This window comes from Dromiciops gliroides, chromosome 1 (assembly GCF_019393635.1).
Source record: "Dromiciops gliroides isolate mDroGli1 chromosome 1, mDroGli1.pri, whole genome shotgun sequence".
Lineage (NCBI taxonomy): Eukaryota > Metazoa > Chordata > Mammalia > Microbiotheria > Microbiotheriidae > Dromiciops > Dromiciops gliroides.
In genome coordinates this window covers 300,912,934-300,939,162 of record NC_057861.1, presented here as the reverse complement: position 1 = coordinate 300,939,162, position 26,229 = coordinate 300,912,934, and the positions used below count along the sequence as shown (strand labels likewise).

General features: G+C 37.0%; 1 protein-coding gene across 16 annotated transcripts in view; it reads right to left on the bottom strand.

The window, feature by feature from the left end:
• RALYL (RALY RNA binding protein like) overlaps positions 1 to 26,229 on the bottom strand; it is an 820,624-nt gene that overhangs the window by 103,729 nt on the left and 690,666 nt on the right. For all 16 annotated transcript variants that reach the window (XM_043977742.1, XM_043977749.1, XM_043977750.1 and 13 more), the window contains one exon: positions 5,250 to 5,297. In XM_043977742.1, the coding sequence (XP_043833677.1) occupies positions 5,250 to 5,297 (48 nt within the window). The remainder of the gene's footprint in view (positions 1 to 5,249; positions 5,298 to 26,229) is intronic.

The window sequence follows — 26,229 nt, the reverse complement described above, 5'->3', positions numbered from 1 at the left end:
ATTATCCTAGATGGCTTCTAAAACTGATTCCAGCTCTAAATGATCCTGTAAGTACTACCTGCCCCTCTCCCTGACATGAACACAGTTTTAAGAAACTATACAAGCCCATTAAGCAATGAAATTCTTCAGAATTCCTGATACTTAACTAGTATTCATAAATTCTGGCTCAAGGTACCAGAGAGATCTCAATAACCTAGAACTTAATAGCTGTCTAAACACACAGACACACCCAGTGGAATGTTAGCCTTTCTATCGTAACTATTCATACCCATCCATTCAGGAACACTCAAATTAAAAATAAGCAGTGATTAGCTAGGGAATGAAAGTAACATAAATTGTTGTAGTGTTGAATCTTTAGAGGACATTCAAATAGAACCTAAAAACTACATGATCCTTGGTAGTGTGAAGAAATTGACTCTAATTGCTGCTCTCAGTGTCACCAAAAGGACAAACTCCTAGCCAATGAGTGGAGAGTGATTAATAGCAGCCCATATATTCTTCTAAACATAAAAAGGAAACAAGTTCCATCTGTCCAGCTTTAGACATGGAGGCTGGAAAAAGGGACAATCTTTATCAATAAATGCAAGCAGAGTAATCCTTAGAAAAATCAGCATAAACCAAAAATAATTTGGTAATGGGACAAAAATTCCCTTTCCTTCTAATATGCTACCTCTCCTTTTTGTTTGCTTTTCCTGAGAACTAATGTTTACAGGGTAACTATTGAGAATATCTGCTACTACCAGATGCTTGTGTTCCCTTAAGACAAATCTTGAAGACTAGAAACAGACAAATAACAGCACAGTAAATCTGTCATTTTTGGCACTAAGAAATTCCAGCAGTCCTTTATTTATTTATTCAATCATCAAACATTTATTAAGTTCCTATTGCATATGTCTGACATTGTGCCAGGTAATGGGGAAGACAAAACCTAAAAAAAATGACTTCACAGAGCTTAGAGTCCAGAAAAAGATGTGGCATACACTGAATTAGTAGAAGTTGAGATTATCTGGTCCAACTCATTTGACAAATGAGAAAACCAATGACCAAGAAGGTCAAGTGATTTATCCAATAACACAATTGGCAAATTATAGAATAGGAGGCAGGAAGGAATGAGTAACTAGTATCTAGGTTTTCTGATCCCTAGTGGAGTATTCCTTGGATATTTATAAAGATATGTGGTAGACATTTTTTGGAAGTAGGAGATAATCTAATTCATAATGAGGGAAAGGCGGTGAAGCATGAATATTCCTATATTTCAAAGATCTATGATTTTGTTGGTATGGATACGCCATCTGCCATGCCACCAAAGACTACAAGCCATCTATGACTTACTTATTCACCTGTGAAAGTTGTATTTGCTGAAAAATGCATCATCCTATATTCGATCTGCTATGAGCCTCTCTATAATTAGTCACATCTTTGTATGGCAGACCTACATTCTGCTGCTCAGTCCATCCTTAAAGCCTGTCAGCTTGATAGAATCTGATAAAGTTTGAATCCCACTGGTGTAATTTGAAAACTCAGGGTCACCTCCATGCCTCATAATCACTTGGTTAAAATAATAGCTATAGAACATGAGGCAATGTATATTCATTGAATAATATTATATTCATAGTCCCAATTTTAGTGCTCTCCACATTAAGGAATCAATAAAAGCTGTAGCAGAAACATTTAAAAAATCTAATTATCATCAATATGTAATTATAGAATATTAGAAACAAGGTCTAAAGATTATCTTTTATAACTGCAGTACCCATAATAGATTTTCAAAAATTCAGCTTAACTTTCTTATCACTCCTGGGAGACCTATTAAGTTCTTCAGAATTATAAGAATAGCTTGGGAAAATCTTTCTGAAAAGGAAAGTTTCTTTACAAACTACATTAATATTTGGGTAAAAAAGTCAACTTTCTCCTGTATGTTATAGATGATATGGCCATTGACATTAGTCAAGGGGGTTTCCATAAAAATTTCACACAGTGGTAACTGTGAATGAAATATAAATTTAATGATCTGTGTAGTTGCTTAGATAAGTTATTATGTTCATAAGGAAGCTATTGTTATTTGTACAATTCTGATGTAGACTAGTTAATTTCCCTTTGTTATAGGTAACAGACTACACACTATTCCTGCCTATCTTACAAATTGATGCAGTTAGTCACTGTGTCTAGTAGAATTGGTGCACATCCCTATCATTAAAAATATAATATAATGGATGCCACCAGTTCTGCCACATTGTAGGAGAGACATGGTATAAGCTAAAGTTTCTAGAGAAGGCCAACCAGGACTATGAAGGGCATTTAAATCTCCATAGGCAAACTATGTAGGAAAATTGAAAATGCTTATTGTGGAGAACAAAACACTTAGGAAGGTACATGAGAGTAGTCTCCAATTATTTGGATGATTGTCATGTGGAAACAGTATTAGAATTGTTCTGTTTGGCCCTGCAGAGTGGAAATGAGTAGAAGTTATGAAAAGACAGATTTCGGCTTTATCCTGGGTCTTTTTCTCTATGAACTCTTTCCTTTGATTATTTTATCAGATCCCATAAATTCAATTGAGCAGCTAGGTGGCACAGTGGAGAGAGTGCCAGGTATAAAGTCCGGAAGATTTATTTTACCGAGTTCAAATCTGGCCTGAGACACTTACTAGCTATGTGACCCTGGGCAGATCACTTAACCCTGTTTACCTCAGTTCATCATCTGGAAGGTAAGTTGGAGAAGGAAATGGTAAACCACTCTAGTATCTTTTCCAAGAAAACCACACATGGGGCCATGAAGAGTTAGAGAGGATTGAAACAACCAAACAAAAACAAACATTATATTCCATTATCAATCATCCTTCTGAAAATGGTTCCCAAATATATATATATACTTACACAGATAGACAGATAGATCTATATATCCTAGTGCCTTGAGCTCTATCCCCACATGACAAATGGCTTATTAGACAGTTTGAACTGGATGTCTGTCGACATTTCAAACTCACTATGGCCAAAATGGAACACATCATCACTCTCCCTAAACCCAGCCCTATTGTGAACTTCCCTATGACTATCAAGATACTGCTATCTTTATAGTCATCCAGGTTCAAATCCTTGGTTTCATTTTGGACTTCTTTCTACATACACAACTGATTGTCAAATCTTGTCATTTCTACATTTGCCACATCTCTCATACACACACCTTTTTCTCCATTCACATAAGCTCCCACCTTAGTAGAAGCCTTCATCACCTCTATCCTGAAGTACTGAAATAGTTTTTTATTGGTCTCCCTGTCTCAAGTCTCTCAACATGCCAATATATCATTAACCAGAAGATGACAGAGAGGTGAAATTATAAAATATGCCTCAAGTGGAAGATAATTATAGTAATTTCCTTTGGATTTCTTGAAGTGAGCAACAAGAATAATGCCATTCTTAAAAGAAGAAAATTCATAGAAGGGCTTCCAGAGTCATTGTTTAGTTATATAGGCTAGAACAATGGACTTAAAGCCAAGAAATCTTGGTTTGAGATCCAAAGGTTAAGGTTGAGAATTTTGGGGAAAGGCAGACAGCTTTGAAAGGAAGATGTGGTCAGTTTGCCACAATTATTTATTATCCCATTGATCTATGGGGAATTTTTAGACATTTTCTTGATGGTTGTGGTCCTTGTTTGGCATGGTGGCAAGATTTGGTCTCCAATGTGTTTGTGATGGAATATGGAATGGTTATTAAGTAAATAAAATTGAATAAGGTGTAAGAGAGACATGGTGAATGTGTATGAGTAGAGGGAATATGGAGTGGGGGTAGAAAAATGGGTAGTACATGTTAGGAAAGACTTGTGATAGAAGACCTTTGAGATTATATGTTGGGTAGGTGGGAAGTGGGTTCTCAGGTTAAGCAGGGGCAGGTGACTTCTGTCTGTGCTGCTGGCCAGAGGTTGTGTGCTCTGATGTCCATTTTGATATCATCATTTCAGGAGTTGTGATGACCAAGCACAGAAAGATGTAAGTCTTACTGGCACAGTTCTGATATTAGATTAAAAGCATTAGAATTGTTCCTACAAGGGAAAACAGACTACTCAGGTAGAATCCAAGGAAGCTAGAGCATAATCTTAATCAAGTATGAAGAGTGTGTGTGTGTGTGTGTGTGTGTGTGTGTGTGTGTGTGTGTGTGTTAAGGAACAGGAAATTAGAGACAGAGACAAAGACATAGATGAGAGATAGAGAGAGAAAGAGAGAGAAGGAGACTGAGAGAGAGAGGAAATTTTCTTAATTCCTTTGATTTTCAGTTTTATCTCTATCTCAATTTCTCTCTCCTTATCGATATATTATTATAGAATATTGTTTATTCTCCTTTAAAATAACAAACATAAAATTTATAAGCTAGACATTGCATCTTTTTCCTGTAATACACACACACACACACACACACACTCACATATATATCCCATGTCTGACTAATAGAGAATTTTGACATAGTTATGTGAATGTAAGCTTCTTGAAGGTAGCAATTGTTTCACTTTTTGTCTTGCAGACTCACACGATCTAGCATGGTACCTGACACATGGTAGACAGTTGGAAATGTTTTTCTAATGAATGGATAAAAGCAGGTCTATTCTAGCAGAATAGGGAAACATTTCCTGCTTTTGCAAAATTCCTATTGGGCCTTAGGAGTTCACAATCAGGAAAAAAATTTTTATATAAAAATGTAGATCTTTTTCAAATATTCCTTAATTTTCTTTTTTTTTTTTTTTTTTTTTTTTGGTGAGGCAGTTGGGGTTGTGTCACACAGGGTCACACAGCTAGTAAGTGTTAAGTGTTGGAGGCCGGATTTGAACTCAGGTCCTCCTGAATCCAGGGCCGGTGCTTTATCCACTGCGCCATCTAGCTGCCCCCCTTAATTTATAATATGAAGCAATATGATAAGCTTAAGCATCTCCAAAATTCTTCAAAGTCTGAAGATACTACAGAAAATGTTTGAATGTTTAGGGACTGTTTTGGCCTTTTTTGCAACTCTACTGCTTGGCACAATGCCAGGCACAAAATAAGTAATGTCAAATTCTTGTTAATTTGAAAAATGTAGGTTTAAAAACTTCATTCTCTGTCAGGCTTCTCTTGACACAGTGGAAGGGTTCCTTTTTGTTTAATTTTTTAAAAAATATAGATCTTTTAAAACCATATCAAGAAACATCTGCGAGCAAAATGCACAAAGCAATTAAACACAAAATCATGCAAAATAAAGTTCATAGAGGAGTCAAGCCCAACTTACCGATTGTAGAAATCATCTCTGTAGTAATCATAATCAAAGACATAACCACTGCAACATGAAAACACAAACAATTATCAGAAGACATTCAATAAACTTATACTAATGGTTCTGTAGTGTTATAATATCATTGAATTTCTTATTTCTGACTGATTTTCAATTTATTTATACATAAGTGGACTTCATAAGATGATATACACATTTCATACAAAGGTATATAAAGGTAATATCAATTTTTGTTTTTTACAAATATGAACTAATAATTTCCATTGGCAGGTTGGAAAACAATAATGAACATTAAAATGAGTAAATATCATATAACTTGGGGAGGGATGGGTGGGTTGTCTGAACCTAATGTATGAAATCCCAGTGAGAAAACTCCTTTCTTCAAAAGCCAATCATTAATTAGCATGTGCTATTCCACTTAGGATCTCAGAGATTTGCCTGGGGATAATGAATGGTTAAATGACTTGTCCAAGACCACAATAACAGGACGTGTCAGAAGTGGAACATGAAACCTGAATCTGAGGCTGGATCTGTATCTCTTACTCAATGCTGTATTTCATGTTATGTAACATAATTAATATGTATAATTGATGGCCTTCTTTCCCTTTCCCCTACTCAAAGGGAAAAGATACAATAAGTTTCACTATTTTTTCTTTCTATATGGTCAGTTAATAGAAAGTAAAGAAGATGAAAGAAAAGATTTAATGGCTCACTGATGTGTATGGTAAATAGAAATGTTACTGCTTTAGAAATTCAGCAGTTTTGTATTCAGTAAAGAGTGGCTACACACTATAAAAGGAGAAGAAGCTAAGAAAGGCTTGCCTAAGTTTTATGAATAACAATACAGTCTTTTATGTTTGCTTGTTGTTTTTTTTTTTCCCAAGGGGATTCATATAGTCGTTGATAAGATGGATTTGACCATCCAGAAAATCAAGAGTGATGGGTGAAAGAATAAAACTAAGAAACCACAAACATTTGCACAACAAAAGAAAACATAGAGAGTTTAAAGATAAAAGTCCCCAAACCTTAATTTTGCAACAGATGGAATATTTTCACTGGCAGGAAATGATTTTATTTTTACCAAGTCCACCCTTACTTTAACCAATTTTGGTTCTGACTTTGTCACTTTTTTAAATTGCAAAAATCTTAAGGTACTACTGAGTTCTGTGGCTTCTTTTACATCCCAACTAAAATCCCTTCTTCTAACAGGAAGACTTCCCCCAGTCTCTCTTAATTCCAGTTCCTTCTTCCCTCTGTATATCTCTTATTTATTTGCTTTATAACTTACTTTGTATACATACATACATATATACATATATAGCACACACATATATTGCATGTCATTCCCACCCTCCTATTTTAAGCTCCTTGAGGGTAGAGGATGCCTTCCCTCTTTTTGGTATCTTCAGTTCTAGTACCTGGTACATAGTAGGCATCCTAATAAATATTTATTTATTGGGTTGATTGATTAAAGTAGAAGCAAAATACCAAATGCTTTAGTTATTGTTATTTCTTGGAGTTACATTGCTGTGGTGATTCTTGAAACACACACACATATAATATGTCAATACAATGGATGACTCTTGAAACATATATCTGCAGTGCATATGAGTAAAAATGCTGATACATAGCAACTTAGTCTATCATCAGCCACAATGACTCTGACTTCATTGTATATTATAATATAATTAATCAATAATAGCTTTTTGATTTTTCCCCTTCTTATTCTTGAAGCTCACCACTGAAAATCCTTATAGAATTCTCCTGGGTAGACCATATTTCTTTCACTTAACAATAAGGGCAAAACCATCACTCCCTCCATGCTTGCAACCCAAAGTGTGCTAACTCATGAAAGATCCAGATAATCGAGGCTAAAAATCCAGGTTTTTGTCTAATACATAGAACAATTGAGGCAATGATTTTTATCTGCAGTTATTAAGATAATTACTTAAGTTTATTTGGACTGGGTAAAAGATTCTAAATAAATAAATAAATTCCAATACTCTATGAAGAAACTGTCAATAAATAATTACCAGGAGGAAAATATGCTCAGCCAGGAAGCATGAAGCTGCTTTTTACCCATATTGTGAGGTCTATCTGTTTCTTCCATTTTCTTTTAGTCCATTACTCCTGTTCTACATTAATTTACCTTTCTGTCGAGTGTTGACTTGGTCAGCAACTGTGGTGTTATTTTCCTCTTCCATCTCAAAATCTATCCCTATTTTCTTTTTGCTATTCTCACTCTAGTAATTCTATATCACTGGGTAATCACCTCCACAGGCCTTTCTATTCTTGGTTTCAGTTATTACAGTCATGCCCAACTCTCTGTGTACCCCATTTTGAGGCTTTTTGGGCAAAGATACGGAGTTGGTTGCCATTTCCTTCTTCAGTCATTTTCAGATGAGGAAACTGAAGCATACAGGTTATGTGACTTGTCCAGGGTCACATAGCTAGTAGTGTGTGAGGCTGGATTGAACACAGAAAGATGAGTCTTCCTGACTCTAAGCCCAGTACTCTATCCACTAATTGCTCTCTATATCTTATTTGTATATAGTCACTTGCATGTTATCTTCCCCATTAGAATGTCAGCTCTTTGACAGTAGGGACAATATTTTTTGCTTTTCTTCATTTTCAGAATAGAAACAGAACCTGAACTAGATAAAAAAAAAACAAACCAAAAAATACTTCCCTCATCCTCCGACAGCTTCATGCTATCGCTCTATCCCTCTTTTCTCATGATGAACGTCTAACAACAGAAATCTATATTTGCTGCCTTCATGGTCTCACTACCAGTTCATTCTTTAATTTCTTTAAATCTATTTTCCATACTGTTGAAATTCACCAAGGTCACTACTTGAGACTATACCACCACACCACCACACCATCACAGCAACAACAGGCAACAACATCAAAGTGTTCTTTTCAATTCTTTCTTCTTGGCTTCCTGAGGCCATCAGCCCCTTCCTGATATTCTCCTTTCACATTCCTTGACATTGTACAAAGTCATTCTTTTGCCTATCTGGATCGTTGTTGTTGGTTTATCTTCCCACATCCAAGGCTCTGTCTTCAGCCCTCCTCTTTTGCTGCTTTAGAAATATGACCCATTTCTTTTTTTCTTTTTTTTTTTTTAGCAAGCAATTGGGATTAAATGACTTGCCGAGGGTCACAAGCTGCTAGTAAGAGTGAAGTGTCTGAGCGGGATTGGACTCAGGCACTCCTGACTCCAGGACCAGTGCTCGCTATCCACTGCGCCACCCTAGCTGCCCCAACCCATTCTTTATTTCAGGTTATTAAGTCACTCAGGTAACTAGCAATCCTATAAACTCCTGCCCCGAACTTTCCATGAGTTTCAATTTTAAATTTCTATTTGCTTATTGAGCACTTTCACTGATGTTGTCAATTAACTTATATTCAACATGGTTTAAAACAAATTCATCCCCTTTATAACATGTTCCCTTCTCATAACTTCCTTTTTGCTGAAAATAAATGAAGTCCTTTTCTCCCATGTCCCAGCTCGCAACTTGGTAGGAACTTCCTAGTGGATTATTCTTCCCCGTGAGCTTTTCCTTATCCAGTACTTTCTTCGTTCTACCTCTGAGTAATCTTGTATAATAGAAAGATCTGACCATTTCACCTCACTGCTCAAAAATTTGAATGGATGTCTCATTGCTACCAAATAAAACATAGCTCCTTTAGCCTCGACACTGAAGCTCTTCATTCTCCAGCCTGAATTTACCTCCAAGTATTTATCTTAAATATATTGCTTCATTCACTGTACATGCTAGCTGTTTCTTGATCTTGGCTATGTTTCTCCCATGTCCACATGTTGTAACAATCTCCTCACACACATCTCGCACCTGATGAAATTCTTTCCTCTTTTCTTCACAATTCAATTGAATGGGCCATCTCTTCCATGAAACCTTGTTTTCAATCTCTTCTAACTGTGCGCTCTCTCTCGTCTCTCTGATTTTCTCATATGGAACACAGTAGATGTTTAGTAATCTATTCTTTCCTGCCATCTCCGCTGTATCTCCTCCATGTATTTTCTATTTGTATACAGTTACATTTGTCCAAGTATTGCTCTATCCTCACTACTGTCCTCGAGGGAGTAGATACCTGTGTTTTGTGTCATCTTTTTATGTACCTCATAAAATGCATTGTACATAAAAGGTGCTTAGCACTTGCTGAATGACTGAATGAAGCACTTGATAGAAATCCTTTTACTTTGCATTCAACTGAGGAAGGGCTTATCTTCTCTGTGAATTTCTTTGCCTGGTGGTAAGGGGAGAACCAGTCATTTATTATTAAGATTTGCCATCTACAATCATTACTATACCTTAGGGTAACATACTCTCTAAGACTATGTAGCTAGAATACTAGATTTGTATCTGTGTGTGACTGTTAAGCTTCCTTGACTAGAACATAGTGCTAACAGGAACATGGTTACAGATTTACTTCTGTCTTCATCCCCAATGTTTTTCTTGTTTTACTAATTTTCAGATAAATTTGCATCATGAAATCATGAGTATAACCCTTCCCCCACAAACATATTTGTAACTTAATAATCATGACAAAAATGTATTTGTATTAATCATAAACCAATACTTGATTATTTTAAAGATTAAGGCTTCCTTTAGATCTTTTTCCGGGGTGGGGTGGGGCAATGAGGGTTAAATGATTTGCCCAGGGTCACACAGCTGATAAATGTCAGGTGTCTGAGGTCGGATTTAAACTCAGATCCTCCTGAATCCAGGGCCAGTGCCTTATCCACTGTGTCACCTAGCTGCTCCTTTCCTTAGATGTTTTGAAGCAGTGGTCAACACAGGTAAATGCCATGATAATTAGGAACTAGTTTTAGGAGAGGAGGAAAGAGATAGGAATGGATAGAAACTCAAAGCTGAGGCCAGGGGAGACTAATACCACAGCTGGTATCATGTGCATGATGCTTTTTTTCCAGTGACCTTGCTTCCCTCCTTACTCCTTTTTCTGTTTTGGCTCTTAACAGGTAAATAATCCAAAACATTCTTCTCTCTTCCCTTCCTTTGCCATACTTTCTTAAGCTGTCATAAGTAAGCATAGCTAGTAGATACTGTCAGGTTTATATTCTCATAATAATGTAGATAACATTTATGTAACACTCTAAGATGGAGAATACATAGATTATTTCACTGGATCCTCCCAACAACCTTTTGAGGTAAATCCATTATTAATTGCATTTTACAGAATGAAGAAACTGAAAGGAAGATTCAAACACAAGTCTTTCTAACGACCAGTCCAATGTCTATCCACTCTTTTACCTAGCTTCTCTATAGTAATATTGATAAGTAAGTCTAGTCCATTATGAAAGCACCACTCATTTCCATAATATTGTTTTTGCATTACTCTCCCCCACTACTCCCATCCCCCTCCTCCAGCCCTTTCAGAGATGTAGATATAAGGTAGTTTGCCTTTAAGATGATGTTTTATAACACATTCCTGCCTAAGGGCCATTTAAAAATCTTGGGGTTTTCAGGGTACCAATTAAAGAAATTACAAAAATTAGAATTTTTGTCACGCAGTGGGCATCATTGTAGAAGAAGTAAATCCAGGGATGGCCAAAGATCTTTGCAGACAGGAGTCAGACTCAGAGGTCTCATATTTTAATAGTGACTAGACTTGAAAGCCTTTAGCTTTGTCTGGAAGAAATTTAATTTTTATTAGTTGCCATTCACCCTCTTCAAGAAAAGTGATTTACCACAGTTATAGGCTAAATACTATTTTTAGTTTGTACTTTTTGCACTTTAAATTCATTTTATTTTTTCTAATTTTCATTTTCATTTTCAATTTATCATCATAACTGATCAAATCCTCACAACAAAACCTAATGGGAAGTCAGAAGTACCAAGGGCTTCCAGGTTCCTATTTTATTACTTTTCACTGAAGATTAAATTTGAGGAGGTCAGAGTAACTATCCTAGATTGTAATAGATACACTTTCATTTGTAGAAGAATCCATATCTCCTTGGACTTTATAATATAAGAGATCATTTTATCTAATCTTTTTACATTCCTAAAATCAGTTCCATATGAATAGACTAATTCTTCTTTTGATGGTTTTGGTGAGCTTCATTAAAATAGAACCTTTAGGATACATGCAGATTACCCGGCAGAAATATAAATAACAATTTAGTAATACTTTTTGGGGCAGACATTCTGCCAGCAGGGCCCCCATTGCTAGAGCTTTCTCTTTTGGAGTGTAAGGAAATGTCCTCTTTTAGGTATAGCTCCTTTCCAAGAGGCAATGTTTAGTATGGAGAAAGGTATGAATGGGGTATCATGTAGGCTTTCTATTCTGGTCACAACCCCTGCCACTGAAGGAGGGGAATCATGCCATCCAGCAGCCATATCAGAGCTGATTTTCCACTGGTCAAAAATGAAAGTGAACTCAAAGCCTTTTGGAAGGTATTAGATATAACTCACCAAATGACTTTGCTAATGGATTCCAAACTCATCTCTGTGGTAATGGAGGCCTAGTTATATAGATTAGAGCATATAAAATATGGTATAGAAAAGAGTCCATCCACTTTTACTCCATCAGTCCATACACATGACTTTGTTAAGTAGTTTTAAAGTCTACATAGATATTGAAGGGAAAACTACTAAAAATCCAATGATAATGGAATAGACTAAGCATGGGATCATATATCCCATCTAGATCATAAATCTAGAGCTGGAAGGCATCTTAGAGGTTGTCTTATATAACTCCTTCATTTTACATATGAGGAAACTGAGGCCCAGAGATAGAAATGATTTGCTTAAGGTACATAGATAGGAAGTAAAACAATTGGAATTTGAACTCAGGTGCCATGACTCCAAGTTTAGTATTCTTTTCACTATACCATTGGCTATGAGAAGTTTCATTTACAATATGTTTAAAGAAAATCATTTTGTGTTTCAGTGTGACAAAAAAGATGGTCTAAAGCCATTTTCTGTTCATGCTTTCTTTAAAATAATAACAAATTAACCTAAAATGTATATTACTAGCATGGTTCCAAGTGCTAGTCATTAAATGAATAATGGTCTTCATTACAATTATTGCTTGCTACTTCTACCCATACTAATTAGAACTTTATTCATTTTGAGAAAAAATATAACTAAACTGAAGAGACCAGGACATACATACACATATACACATGTATATATACCCTCTCACACAAGTATATATTTACGTATGCATAGATATATGTTTGTATATATGCATGTACACACAAATATGTATGTAGGTATGTATTCTCCTACTCTCTGATCTAGCTGGCTGATCCATTTACAGCGGTGGTTGCAGCAAACACTGAGAGCAAGAAAGGTACTCAATAAATATTTACTGATTGGATTTGCTCCAGCATCCCCATGGAGAAGCTTTTACTTGATGCAATCTATGCCCTCAGTCTAGCAAAGCCCAGCAATTCAAGCACATGGAAAGATTAAAGAGCCACAACCAATGGCTACTGCTAAACTCTTAACCTCTGGCTGGTTTCCTTCAGTAACCTATCAAGCTATTGTACAGAGGCTGCAGGCAATCCCTTGTATTGTTATTGTAGATGACAGGTAGAAAAACTGAACTTTATGTGCCCTTCTATTTCACAACTGTGACACCTCTTTGTAGACTAGGTACTCCCAGTTCTCCCTATTACCTCTCTTTGTGATTCTCTGCTCTCCCTATGACCTGCCTTCCTCTAAAAAATTCTAAGATTTAATATAATAAGAAAGACACATTCTTTCCCCATCGCTAAATTTGTATCATACAGTAGGATTTAAGCCTTTGAAGACAGCAATTGTTTCATTTTAGTTTTGTATCCTCACAGTGCCTTACATGTATAGCTGCTAAACAAATATTTGTTGAATTGACTCTGGGGACATATTCCTCAAGTTCCTCCTTTTTTGTTCTGACAATTCAAAAACCAGTATCTTATATCTTGTCAGATTCCATCATTTTACAAATTTAGTTTCCCAAAAATTTTATCCATTTTCTTGAAGGCTATTATCATTTATAGAATGGTTTGCCAGGGGTAGTACTTCTCACAACCCAAGGATGCAGATGCTAAGGTGTGTGCAGGCGGTAACCATCTGTCCCACCAGGATAGTAGCTTCCCCACTACCCAGCATGGGAAAGGACAGTTTCCCCTCATCTATTTAAGGGCTGTATACTGCAGCAGGAGAACTCTTTAAGGATGAGAGGAAACACCATGGTGGGAGGGAGCTGATGAGCACAGAGAAATAAAGAGGCACTATATCAGCAGGAAACAAGATTAACCACAGGTAGCAAGAGTGAATGATTAATGACAGCCTTCATGCTCCATGGATATACACACTATTTCAAGACAACAAGAGAAATCTTGCCCCTTCCCACCACCACCCATATATTTAGTGAACCCCTGTGGTAGACTAGTGTGGACAAAATTCACAAAGGATGGGCGACCATGGACCACATCCTTTATACAGTTCCCAAATACAGGATCTTAGATTTAAGGGTAGAAGGAATGACAGAGGTCATGTGGTCTAACTATCTAATTTTATCTGTGGAATGTGATTTCTAAGCAGGTTAGGTGACTTGGGCAAAGTCAAATGGAAACTGAATGGCAGAGCTAGCATTTGAACCTTGGTCATTTGACTCCAAATACAATATACTTTTCAGTACACTAAAGTGCTCCTTGATTGTTTTTCTGTGATTACAGAATAAAGTCCACTGTTCTCTATCTATCATGCTAGACCTTCTACTATATGAACATCTACCTCTGCAGCCTCATCTCAAACTTTTTACCTTTAGCTAATGTGAAATTTGTCCCCTGAATAGGGCAAACACACTTCTGAATCTACACCTGCCATTGTCCATGTCTCTACTTATCCTGAATTTCATTCAGTGCTCAATTGCCATTCCATATTCCTTTCTGAATATACTAGCTCACAGTGATCTTGCTTTCCAAGGAATGCTTAAAAAGTGATAGCATTAATTTAGCACTTAGCAAAAGATACCTTATTATTATTTGTTTTTATGCTCTATATCCAAACCCATTCCCTGTCAACAGTATTCTCCTGAGGACATCACATTGTGTAGGACACTGAATGACATTTTGAGCTGGATTGATGCTAACTTTATAGGTAAAAATTTCAGTTCAGTGATAGCATAAGAAACCAGATTGCAAAGAATAGAGAAGATAGTGAGAGGAGAGGAAAGGAGAAGAAAATGAGTTCAGATAGCTTCCCCTAGGAGTAAGAAAGATTGAGGCCATAGGAATAATAGCCTGATTGGAATAGGGGGGAGTTTTGAGAAGTGAAAACATTTTGAACACATGCGGTCCCACTGGAGTGGCAATTGTAACCCCTCTAAACTTTAGTAGATGATATTCATGAGTGGTTGTGGTTAGAAAGAAAAAACACCTAATACTATCCAGTGGTCAAAATTCTGGTGATGATGACATCCTAATTAAGCCAGGTTGGTTTTCAGAAAATATACATGCATAGTCTATTGCTAATGACGTAATCAAAGTATTTAGAGCTTAGCAATACCTGTCAGAGCTAATACCCTTACTGGAATAGTCTTCAATCTATTTTCTAGACATAGCATAATAAAGCATGAGAGAAGGCTTTCGAAGAAAGAATCAAAGTCCTTAGTGTGAGAGAGATCTTAAGACTTCATTTCGATATGCAAGCCCTGTTTTTGCCTCTTTCTCTCTTGTGTCTATTCTTTGCTTCTAGATGGAGACTGAAGACGGCTATGACCCTGTGAGCTTTTCCAAAGGTCAGAAGAGCAAACAATAGAAATCCAAGAAATCTAAGAGATAGAGTCCATATCAGCTTTATCTTTAAGACAGATGGTGAGGAACCAAGTCTCAAGTGATCTGCCTGGCCCAGAGATGCAGATTCATACATCTATTATCTATGTTGCATTTGCAAGTGAACTTAATGAGAAAAACGATATGGAGGAACTACTTAAAAGTTTGAGCCCACTTTCCCTACTAAGGAAGGAAGCAAGTATTTATCAAGTGCCTATTGTGCACCAAGCACTGTTAAACACTTTACAAATATTATCTTATTTGATCCTCATGACAATCCTTAGAGGCAGGTGCTTTTACACTCTCCATTTTACATTTGAGGAAACTGAGATAGATAGAAGTGATCTACTCAAAGCCACACAGCAAGTACACATCTGAGGCAAGAGTGAACTCCTGACTCAAGGCCCAGTATTCTATTCATTCTGTCACCTATCACCCAAGAGACCAAGGTGGCATAGGGTACACTATGCTTCCCAAGTGATGTGGGGGGGGGCAATGTGTGCACTTGCTTTATCTTCATAGTATATAGCCCTATCTAAAATGATGTTAATAGGTTAAATGGAACTGATGCACTAATCACTGGCAGGTAACAGTGTAAGGAAAACCCCATTGTGAGGGCTTGAGTTGATAGCATTAATGAATTATCCTTAACTTCTTGGGCACATCCCAAACCCTGGAAATGGGGCTATAGCTGGCGTTATTTGGAAGAGTGAGTCCTGAGACTTTCTAAATAGATAGACAGATAGCCAGCTAGCTATATACATACATGCATGCATGCATGCAAAATACATACAAGTGTACATAATGCATGCATGCATGAATGCATGTGCACATGCACACATCTGTTCTTTCCAGCTCTATGTATATGCATGTATATAGACACTAGCACACCTCTCTCTTTGTGTGATATATAATAGTATATAATAATATACACTATACATATGTGTGGTATATATGTAGTGTATACACATATCTCTATATATCTGTATCACCTATATCTCTATATCTCTATATATGTGTATCTCATGAGGGAGGGCCTTAGCAATTAGCAGTTGGGACGATCAAAAAAGGCTTTATACTCAAGAATGTACTTGAGCGTTATCTTAAAGGAAGGAAGAGATTCTATAAAATGGTAATGAGCAAGAAATATGTGGGAAGATCAATGAAAGGAATGGCAATCAGATGGAGTGTCACATATGAAGAACAGAAGGAAAGTCCATTTTGGCTGAATTAAATAGTATGATAGCAAGAATCAAACCCATGAGGTTGGAAAGAAAGGCTGAGGCCAAGTTCTAATGGACTTCAAAAGCTAAATTTATATATATATATATACACACAATACACACACACATATATCTATATATATATCTATATATCACATATTATAGTAATAGGAAACCAAAGGTTTATCATGCCGGGGTGGGAGTGGGGATAAGCTCCCACTCTCTATAAAATGCTCCAATAGCGTGTGTCTCAAATAGCCTCTGACAACCGAAGCCCAACTCCTGGCCTTCTCGTGTCAGAACTGTTTCCACTAACAGGAGAAGGGGTGAAGGCGAGTCACTTGCACCTTAAAACCAGTCGCTTCGGGCAGGTGGGGCTCATTAGTCTTGGCAGGCAACCTGCCTAGGGGAAGGAAACCCTGATTTTAAACCTCTACTGCCTTGTGGCTATACCCATATATGGGAAAGGCTTCAGGAATTAACCCCGAGGAAAAATCAGGAGTCAGGGTCCCTTAGGCAGTTGGATGTTGGACATCAAGTCCCTCTGGCAACTACTGTGGCGGCACTGGTGCCAAACTGTATTGGCTCTGCCTCTCCTTTGGATCCACCAATGTCGAGGAGAGGAAAAGCCTGCTGCATGGGCAACAGCTTGTTTTCCATATTTATCTGCCCAGGCTAGCGCCCTGGAGAGAACACTCCAGCTACTCCTCATGGGGTAGATACAACACAGGATGTGGCAGTTACCGGTTATAAGTCACTCAGGAGCTGCGGCTCCCTTATCGGACTGCACAGCCACACTGTGGCCTGTGGCTCTTCAAGGCACGGATCCATGATCGTCCATGACTGGTGGAGGCCTACTAGTAATAGGAAAGCACTGGAGATCTTATTAAATAGGAAAGTGACCTGGTCAAATCTGCATTTAAGAAGAACCACTGACAATAGTTTGTATGATGTACTAGAGTGGTGAGATACTTAAGTGGTAGGAACAATTGGGAGGCCTTTGCAATGAATGATTCTGGTGAGAGGTGATAAGGATTTGAATTAAAGTGGAAACTGTGGGAGAAGAAAGTAGTGTTAAGATGCAAAAGATGATATAGAAGAAGAAATTCATTAGTTACACCTACTAAGGGAGAGTTAGGAGTCAAAGATAAAGCTGAAAATGATAATGGACTGGAAAGATGGTAGTACCTTTGACACACAAAGATAAGTCTGAGTAAGGCTATAGATAATGAACTCAGTTTTAGCCATGTTGAGTTTGGGATGTCACCAGGCATCCAGTTTCAGTTCAACAGCAATTGGTTATATGGTATTAAAGATCAGGTGGGGGGGGGGTGCAGCTAGGTGTCTCAGTGGATAGAGCATCGGCCCTGGAGTCAGGAGTACCTGAGTTCAAATCCGGCCTCAGACACTTAACACTTACTAGCTGTGTGACCCTGGGCAAGTCACTTAACCCCAATTGCCTCACTACAAAAAAAAAGATCAGGTGAGGGACTATGAGTAGATATCTATATTCGTACATTCATATGTGCAGATGTACATGTAGATGTGTATCTCTCTCATCTTGATGACAGTTAAACTCATGGAAGCTAATGAGATCACTAAAAGAGTGAGTGTAGAGGCAGGAGAGTAAGAGGGTCTAGGACAGAACCTTGGAGAACCCCCACAGTTAGAAGCTTGATATAGATGATGAGCAGCATTGGAGACTGAGGACGTGGTCATGCAGATAGGTAGAAACATGGGAAATAGTAGTGCCATGAAAACTTAAAGAGGAGAGTGTATTATGGAGGAGAGAGTGACCAACAGTATCATATGCATCAGATAGGTGGAGAAGGATGAGGATGAGAAAGTAATATCAGATTTTGATGTTGGAGATTTTCTGCTCCTTGAATGTTGAAACATTCACAACTATTCTTTGAGTTCCATCATTCCACCAGTGTTTAATCTAACTATACTCTAAATATGCTATCTTCTAGTCCAGGGCTTCTTAAACTTTTTTCACTCATGACCCCTTTTCACCTGAGAAATTTTATGTAACTCTGGGAATATAGGTATATAAATAGGTATACATAAATAACATATAATAAACTATTTCCAAACTTTTTTGTGACTCCCCTATTGAGTTACATGACCCCACGTGGGGTTGCCACCTACCATTTAAGAAGCTTTGTTTTAGTGAACATCTCTCCATCATCTCCATAAGAAGATGAGATACCTTGTTAAAAAAACAATTTTGCTAAAATCTAGTTAAACTATACACATTTCTGTCATCTAGAACTTCTTTTCCCACTGGCTTACTGCTACATACTACTTGCCTTCTAGTGTTTAGTCAAATCTAGCTTTAAATGGTTGCCAGAGAAATGAAGTTATATTTAACATTTTTTGCTTTAATTTTTTTTCTAACTTCATTACTACTAGATACTACTAGATCATGTCTTCCTGCACCATTCTAAATTCCTCCCTTCATATTTACATCAGGTCCTTGCTTTACTTGTCAGTTAGATAATCTATAAAGATTTATCTCCAGGCTTTTTCCTTACAAGTCAAACTTGCTATTCCATTAATCATTTCTGTCTCTTTCCTCTGGACTAATGCAGTTTTCCCCCCAATCTTTCTCCTTTCTCTTTTTCTCTTCTTTCTCTGTTTCCATCTGACTCTCTGGCTCTTTATATCTGTTAATTTATCTCTTTTTTCTTTTTCCATTTTCCTTTGTTTTTTCTCCTTATCTACTAAACTGAAGTGCTTACAGTAAAATAATCTAGGAGGGCACATGTCAGAGTTTCATATCCTTCTCTTTGTTTCAAGTACTGTTTGGCCCTCAAATATTCAAACTACCATTTTACTGCCTGTCTCATTGATATATATTCATTACACACATACATATACACATTTATTTATTCTGTATAATTTTATTTAGTTTTCCTTCTCCAAAATATCTGCATATGCATAGTGTCTTCTTACCCTGGAATATCCATCTGCCCCTTCTAATTTCATACCCAGGAAAATCTGCCCACCATCTTGCCCCCTTCTCCCATTGGTGAGTTCTTCCCAGTGTGTTAATTTGGGAGAGAAGTGCAGGTTGGCGAATCTTCATTCCCCTTATGGTTCTGCCTCTGACTTTCCCAACTTTCCCAACTGAGGCCACCATGCCTCAGTTGCAGTCTCACCATAAAATTCCCTCAGTACCTGGGGTCTCCTCATCCCTCAAACATTTATTTGGCTCTTCAGCCTTCTCATCCTAGAATATCTGTCCACTGTGTCATTCCATTCTCTTATCAGTGAGTTCCTACCAGGGCCTCAATTTTAGGAAGACGCTTCACACTGGACAATCTTCATTTCCCTCTTGGCCCTGCTTCTGACTTCCTAAACTTCTGCATCATGCCCCAATGAGGGTATCTTCTCCTTTTCCTCCTCATTCTTTTCTCTCTTCCTCCCCACTTTTCAGCTCACTTTTGTGTCTTGTCTCTCCTTCCCTCCATTAGAATAAGGTCCTTGGAGACAGGGAATGTCTTTTCTTTCACCTTGTATTTATATCTCCAGCATTATATGCCTAGAACTTAGTAAACACTTGATAATGTTTGCTCCTAGCCACATTAACATTTGAAATAATTAAGAATTATGACATTGGATTGGGGTTACCATTCTTCCATCTCAGTAGTATGTATCTGACAATGGCAGGAAAGGACATATAGACAGACATTTTCAATTCAATTCATAGGGAGCATGTAGCTTTTCTTTTTAATCCTAGTCTCAAAGAATGGGCATGTATCTCCTATGATTTCAATATTATATCCCTTAATGGTCCAAAATGGGTTTCCCTAAATCTTTGGGGAAATTATATATTCCACTTATATCAGTTTTGGGGGATGGGGGAATAAGTTCCATAAGGTTTTTGAAAAAAATTAGAAACACACCCTAAATTCCTCATTTAAAAAGTTAGAAATGTAACCCCCCAATTCCTAATTTTCCTTATTGAATCCTTATGTAGTTATATACACACATCAACTTATCTAAACTAACTTTTTTTTTTTTTGCAGGGCAATGGGGGTTAAGTGACTTGCCCAGGGTCACACAGCTAGTAAGTGTCAAGTGTCTGAGGCCGGATTTGAACTCAGGTACTCCTGAATCCAGGGCCGGTGCTTTATCCACTGCGCCACCTAGCTGCTCCCTAAACTTACTTTTAAACTATTTCTACTTTAACCTTTAAGGTTAAAGACATTACCTTTAAAGTAATGTGGTCCACATCTTAATTACACATTATGTAAAGTAGGGATATTTTCATTTTTCTAAAAGTTACCTCTTTTGAATTTCACTGAATTCTCCTAAGTTACCATATGCACCCTGCTCATTTTCCTCTTTTAGACATTTTCATCATATTTTCTAAGAAGGACATCAGTTTAATGCCACTGACTGATTGGTTGATTGGCTCACAAGAGATGTTCCCACATGATAAAATTATCAATGGGGTGCTTTGGTAATTTGTTCTTAATTTATTAATTTTTTGTTGGGCAATGAGGGTTAAGTGACTTGCCCAAGGTCACACAGCTAGTAGGTGTCAAGTGTCTGAGGCTAGATTTGAACTCAGGTCCTCCTGAATCCAGGGCTGGTGCTTTATCCGCTGTGCCACCTAGCTGCCCTTGGTAATTTGTTCTTTAAGTGAGACAGAATGGTTGATTGACTTGATCAACACCCCTCCTCACTCCCATACACATCTTTTATCTTATAAGTTTGGATCATGTTCTTTCCAAATGTACAGACTGTAAGCCATTCATACCAATCCACCCTGCAAACATGGATGCCTATAGACTCCCTTCTATATCTTCTCTTGTTCTGAGAACTCTACTCAATACCACCCTTGTTTCTGGAAAGGATATTACAACTGATTATTTTTTATGAATCCTTTTACCATCCCTATTATTTTCTAGATCAAAACCACCTTTACTTGGCCACTGCTATCATATGTACATTGCCTCCCCTCATTAAAGTATAAGCTCTTTTAGGACAGGGGCTATCTCACTTTTGTATTTGTATTCCCAGCATTTAGTAGAATACTTGACCCAGAATAAATGCTCAATAAATGCTTTTTAGTCATTCACTCTTTATTTGTCTTACCAGTTTTCTGTCATAAATTCACCACATGGGGTCCACTCAATCTGCTTGAGTCCTTTCTGCTAATACTGAAATGATAGAAGTAAAGCAATAAGGCTGTTCGCCTGTCACCTCACTACCTTGCCAATGACTAGCCAACCTCCTCTTTTTAACCCAAATTTTATGGATGGCATCTTTTTTATATAATACTTAATATTAATGTTTTATTGGTTATATGATGCAGCCTGCTCATACTACATGTGTCTTTCCAGTACCCTTTGTGTGATATTCATTTTCAGTTCTTTAGACAGTGGGCTGCCCTTTGTCTCACAGTCATAACATACACATACATATGCACACATAGTCAGGATTTGGTTCAACTGAGATATGTTCCTACTTTTTGTTACTCCTCAACAAACTTCTCATTCTCAGTGTGTGAGCCTCCTAACAAAAAATTGCAGATTTTAATTAGAATGGTGCTTTAAAAATATAAAATCTAAGTCATTATATACCAATTTTACTATTCTACTATGTAAGTGGATAGAGTATACCTTATTCATGATTCTTTTATTGCTCATTAGTCTATAATATTTAGACTCTTAAGAGAGTCTATCAATATTTATTTTAAAATTATAAGTTCTTACTCAATTTGCTATGATATCTATCTTCTGGTAACTGTATAGGGGCAAATAATATTTAAAAAATCTTTCTGACCCTCTACCACAAACCATGGTATGGAGCTGAAAAAGGACACTTTAAAAAATCTGAGTCAGAGCAGACCAGGGTCACTAAAGCTATATATAACCTATTCATTTCAAGTCATTTTTTCTGAAGCAAGCAGTTCTTGGAGATAGAATTACATATCTAAGATGTGTCATTTCCCATACTTAATGTCTTTCTATTAACATTTTATTTCCAATAGACATTTGCATATCTGAGTTAATTTATTTGATCATTAATTCATTCAATAGAAGCAATCTATAGTTATATAGTACTTTAAAGTTTATAAAACACTTTCTCCACAACAACCTTGTGAAATAGTATGGGTATTATAATTCTCATTAATAGATGAAAAAAATGAATTGTGACTGCCTGTGGTGATGTAGTGTTGGAGTCGGGATTCAAATCTAGGTTTCCTGATCTAGAGTACAAATTCCACTATACTATGCTTCTCATTTATTCAATACTTATTAAATGCCTACTCTATAAAAGACACTGAGCTAGGTAATACTGTTGTCTTCAAATCATATTTGAAACTTTTGACACACATACACGCATAGAAGTTCTTCTATTGGAATGAGTCCCTTGAGAGTACGTACTGTTTTAACTTTTGCATTGTTCTTACAGTATTTAGCACAGTGCCTAGCACATCATGCATACTGGGAAAAAAAAAAAAAAACATTTGATCTTTCTTTGCATTAGCTCACTTTTTTTTTTTTTAGTGAGGCAATTGGGGTTAAGTGACTTGCCCAGGGTCACACAGCTAGTAAGTGTTAAGTGTCTGAGGCCGGAATTAAACTCAGGTACTCCTGAATCCAGGGCCGGTGCTCTATCCACTGTGCCACCTAGCTGTCCCCTTTTGCATTAGCTCACTTTTGAAAGTTTTTCCTTTATCATAGACTATTACTTCAGTTATGACTACCACATATGACACATTTTTTTTACTCAATCTTTTTTATCTTCATATTTTTTCATATTCTGTAAGCTTGTTTGATGTGAGAACCAAATAAAAACAGAGCATATTTATGTCTCATCTGGATTCCACAAATACAGACCACAATTCCAAGTCAGAGGTGGGAGAGGGTATATACTCTCACTTCTATCAGACACAAGCATTTCTAGGACTTTTATTTCTGTATATCCCATGAAAAGGTAGTAATGCTATGAAAACATCCCTTAAGAAGTTCAAAGCAACACAAAATTACAGGGGAACCCTAAGGGATTGTGTGTCTTTGGAAATACATGGAAATATAAGTATTATATTATACGATTCACCATTAATACACTAGAAAAATCTGGTTTTAACTTGAGTACCCACATTACATGTATTCTGTATCTGTATAAATGAAGTCCAATATAATAAAAGTAATTCAAAAGGCTTTACTATAATACTTCAAGCACTCCTTAATTTTTCCTCATTCACCATGAGGAAAAGATTATGAAATATGAAGGAAACATCAAAACCAATCCTTTACAGGGAAGATTTGTCAACATAATGTCTCAGAAAATTTGTAGTCCAGTGCAATATAAACTCATGTGGAATATTATCTGACAATCAAGAACTTTTTTCTTGATATTGCCAAGAAATGCTTATCAATCTAAACTGAAAGGCCCTAAATGTTTTTGAGGGCTTGATAGGGATCATATAGGGTAATTCAATTCAATGTAGCAAACATTTCTTAAGTATCTACTAGGGACACTTTTTTTGAGGAGCTGTGGATTTAAAGCTTCCAAAAGAATAATGACAAAAAAATGATTAGGACAACAGCAGCAAACAACAATAGTATAGAATTTTAAGGTCTGCAACACTCTGCATGGTACAGTAGAAAGGCACTGAACTTTGGATCATGGGATCCACTTTGAGTCCCAAGTTTTCTACTTAATACCTGTATGACTAGTTTTTTTCATATCTCTGGACCTCAGTTTCCTCATTTGTGCAGGAAGAAATTGAACTAGTTGGAGTACATTATTTCCGAGGTGTTTTTTAGATCTATGATCCTGTAATTATTTCATTCTAATATCCTCATCAAATAGGAACTATTATTATCCCCATTTTACAGATGGGTAAACTGAAACTCAGAGAGCTTAACTGACCTGCCCAGGTTCATTGGTAAGTAAGTTACATAGCTGGTTGCATACCTGGAAAGCTATCCTTTTACTGTCCACAAGTTTGGGCCACTATTTTCATACTTGCACTCAGACAACGAAGCACTTCTTAGTCCCATGAGAGAAGAAGGGGGTGTCATTGCTAGCACCCACTACTAAACTTCCAAACAATAATGTTGTTCCTGCACCTCATCTTTGTAATCAATCATGTTGCCCTTAATTCTGTGATGTCACCTACCCTGCTCTGTTCTTTGTTCTATACTCCCCCAAAACCTATATAAGAGGAACTGTCCCCTTATTCAGTCCTTGATATTAATGTAGGCAAGGGATGGTCTCATTTATGATAGGTAGCATGCCTCTGCCAATAATATATCTTACGTGGAAATTTTGCTCAGTTTTACATTTTTGTTAAAATTCAATTATGACAAGTCCCAGTGTACTATCATGCACGTTGTCTTGCATATAGGAGGCACCTTAATGAATGTTTAATTAAATTTAACTGAAATAATTTTTCTGTCAACCTATCTATTCTCATGATCACAGCTACTCATATATGGCTACCTTTTTTGGTTGTTCACTAAGAAAAAAAATACTTTCAAAAATTTAAGTATTCCATTTGTCATTAAGTATATCATTCCATTGTTGAAGCATTCTTAGGAAAAGAAAATATTAGGCTCTTAATTATACTGCTGTTTATTTCTTAGCTTAAATGTGAATTTTTCTTTTGCAATATCTTTTCCACAAGCAAACTGTAGCCTAGTGGCTTAAGTAGTAGGTTTGAAGACAGAAGACTATGAGAAAATAATTATTAATAATGGGGTCTTTGGGGGACCCAGAACCCCCCCCCCAACTCAGGAACTCTGGCTGGTCTCTCAAAGCCAGCCCAGAGACAATAGAAATCAGGCTAACTCAGTAAAGTAGAGATAGAAACCACACCTTTTCGAAATCACCTTTTCCTTCAGAGGGTTTGACTTTCACTAGACCCTGACATCATCCCCAGTACAGCTCATTTTAATATGAATCACCCTCAGGTCATGCCAACCAGTGAAACTGAATGATTGTAGCCAATTTCCTTTGAGCAGTGTGTAAGAGCCATCTCTATGGAAGGAAGAAGGTGTCTGGACCACAAGAGGCCTGCCCTCTCTTGTGCCTGGGACCCATGTGAACAAGTGATGTGTTCTCCTCTCTCTCTCTCTAGGTAATGTAGAGTTTTCTGAACTCTGCTAGGACCATGTGCTTTCTCTTAGACAATATGGTGCTGGGATTTTTTGGCTTGTGTTAAATGCAGTCAGTGCTCTCCTAACATTTAAATATGATTTAATAAATGCTTACTACCCAAATGGGTATAATAGCCATTAATTTATAAGTAGCATTATCTTAGAAATCCCAGCCTAGTTCCCCAATGATTTAGAATAGAAACAGGCAGCTATGCTCCCCAATATTTCAAATGACACAAGACTTGGGTTCAAATCCTATATCTGCTATTTGCTACCTGTGTGACTTTGGACAAGTCACTTCACATTTTGGGGGCTCAGTTTCCATAGCTGTAAAATGAATAGATTGGATTAGATGACTTCTAATGTCCCTTCTAGCTCTAGCTCTATGAATATGAATGCTGAATTTGTCAGTTCATATCTTGACAGAAAAATCTTGTTAAATGTTTATAATTAGAAATGATTTGGGGGCAGCTAGGTGGAGCAGCGGATAAAGCACTGGCCCTGGATTCAGCAGGATCTGAGTTCAAATCCAGCCTCAGACACTTGACACTTACTAGCTGTGTGACCCTGGGCAAATCACTTAACCCTCATTGCCCTGTTTAAAAAATTATAATAATACTAATTAGAAATGATTTTATCAAAACTAAGAAAAAAGACCAATACGTTTCAATAATAGAAGATTATATATGATAGAAGACAAATTCCCAGGCATAGTGATTTCACTTTTTATGAGGGAACATACAGATAATTACTTGAAACAAAGATTTTGTATACAATGCCTTTCCAACCTTCATGGGGAAATGCATAATGAGCGGATT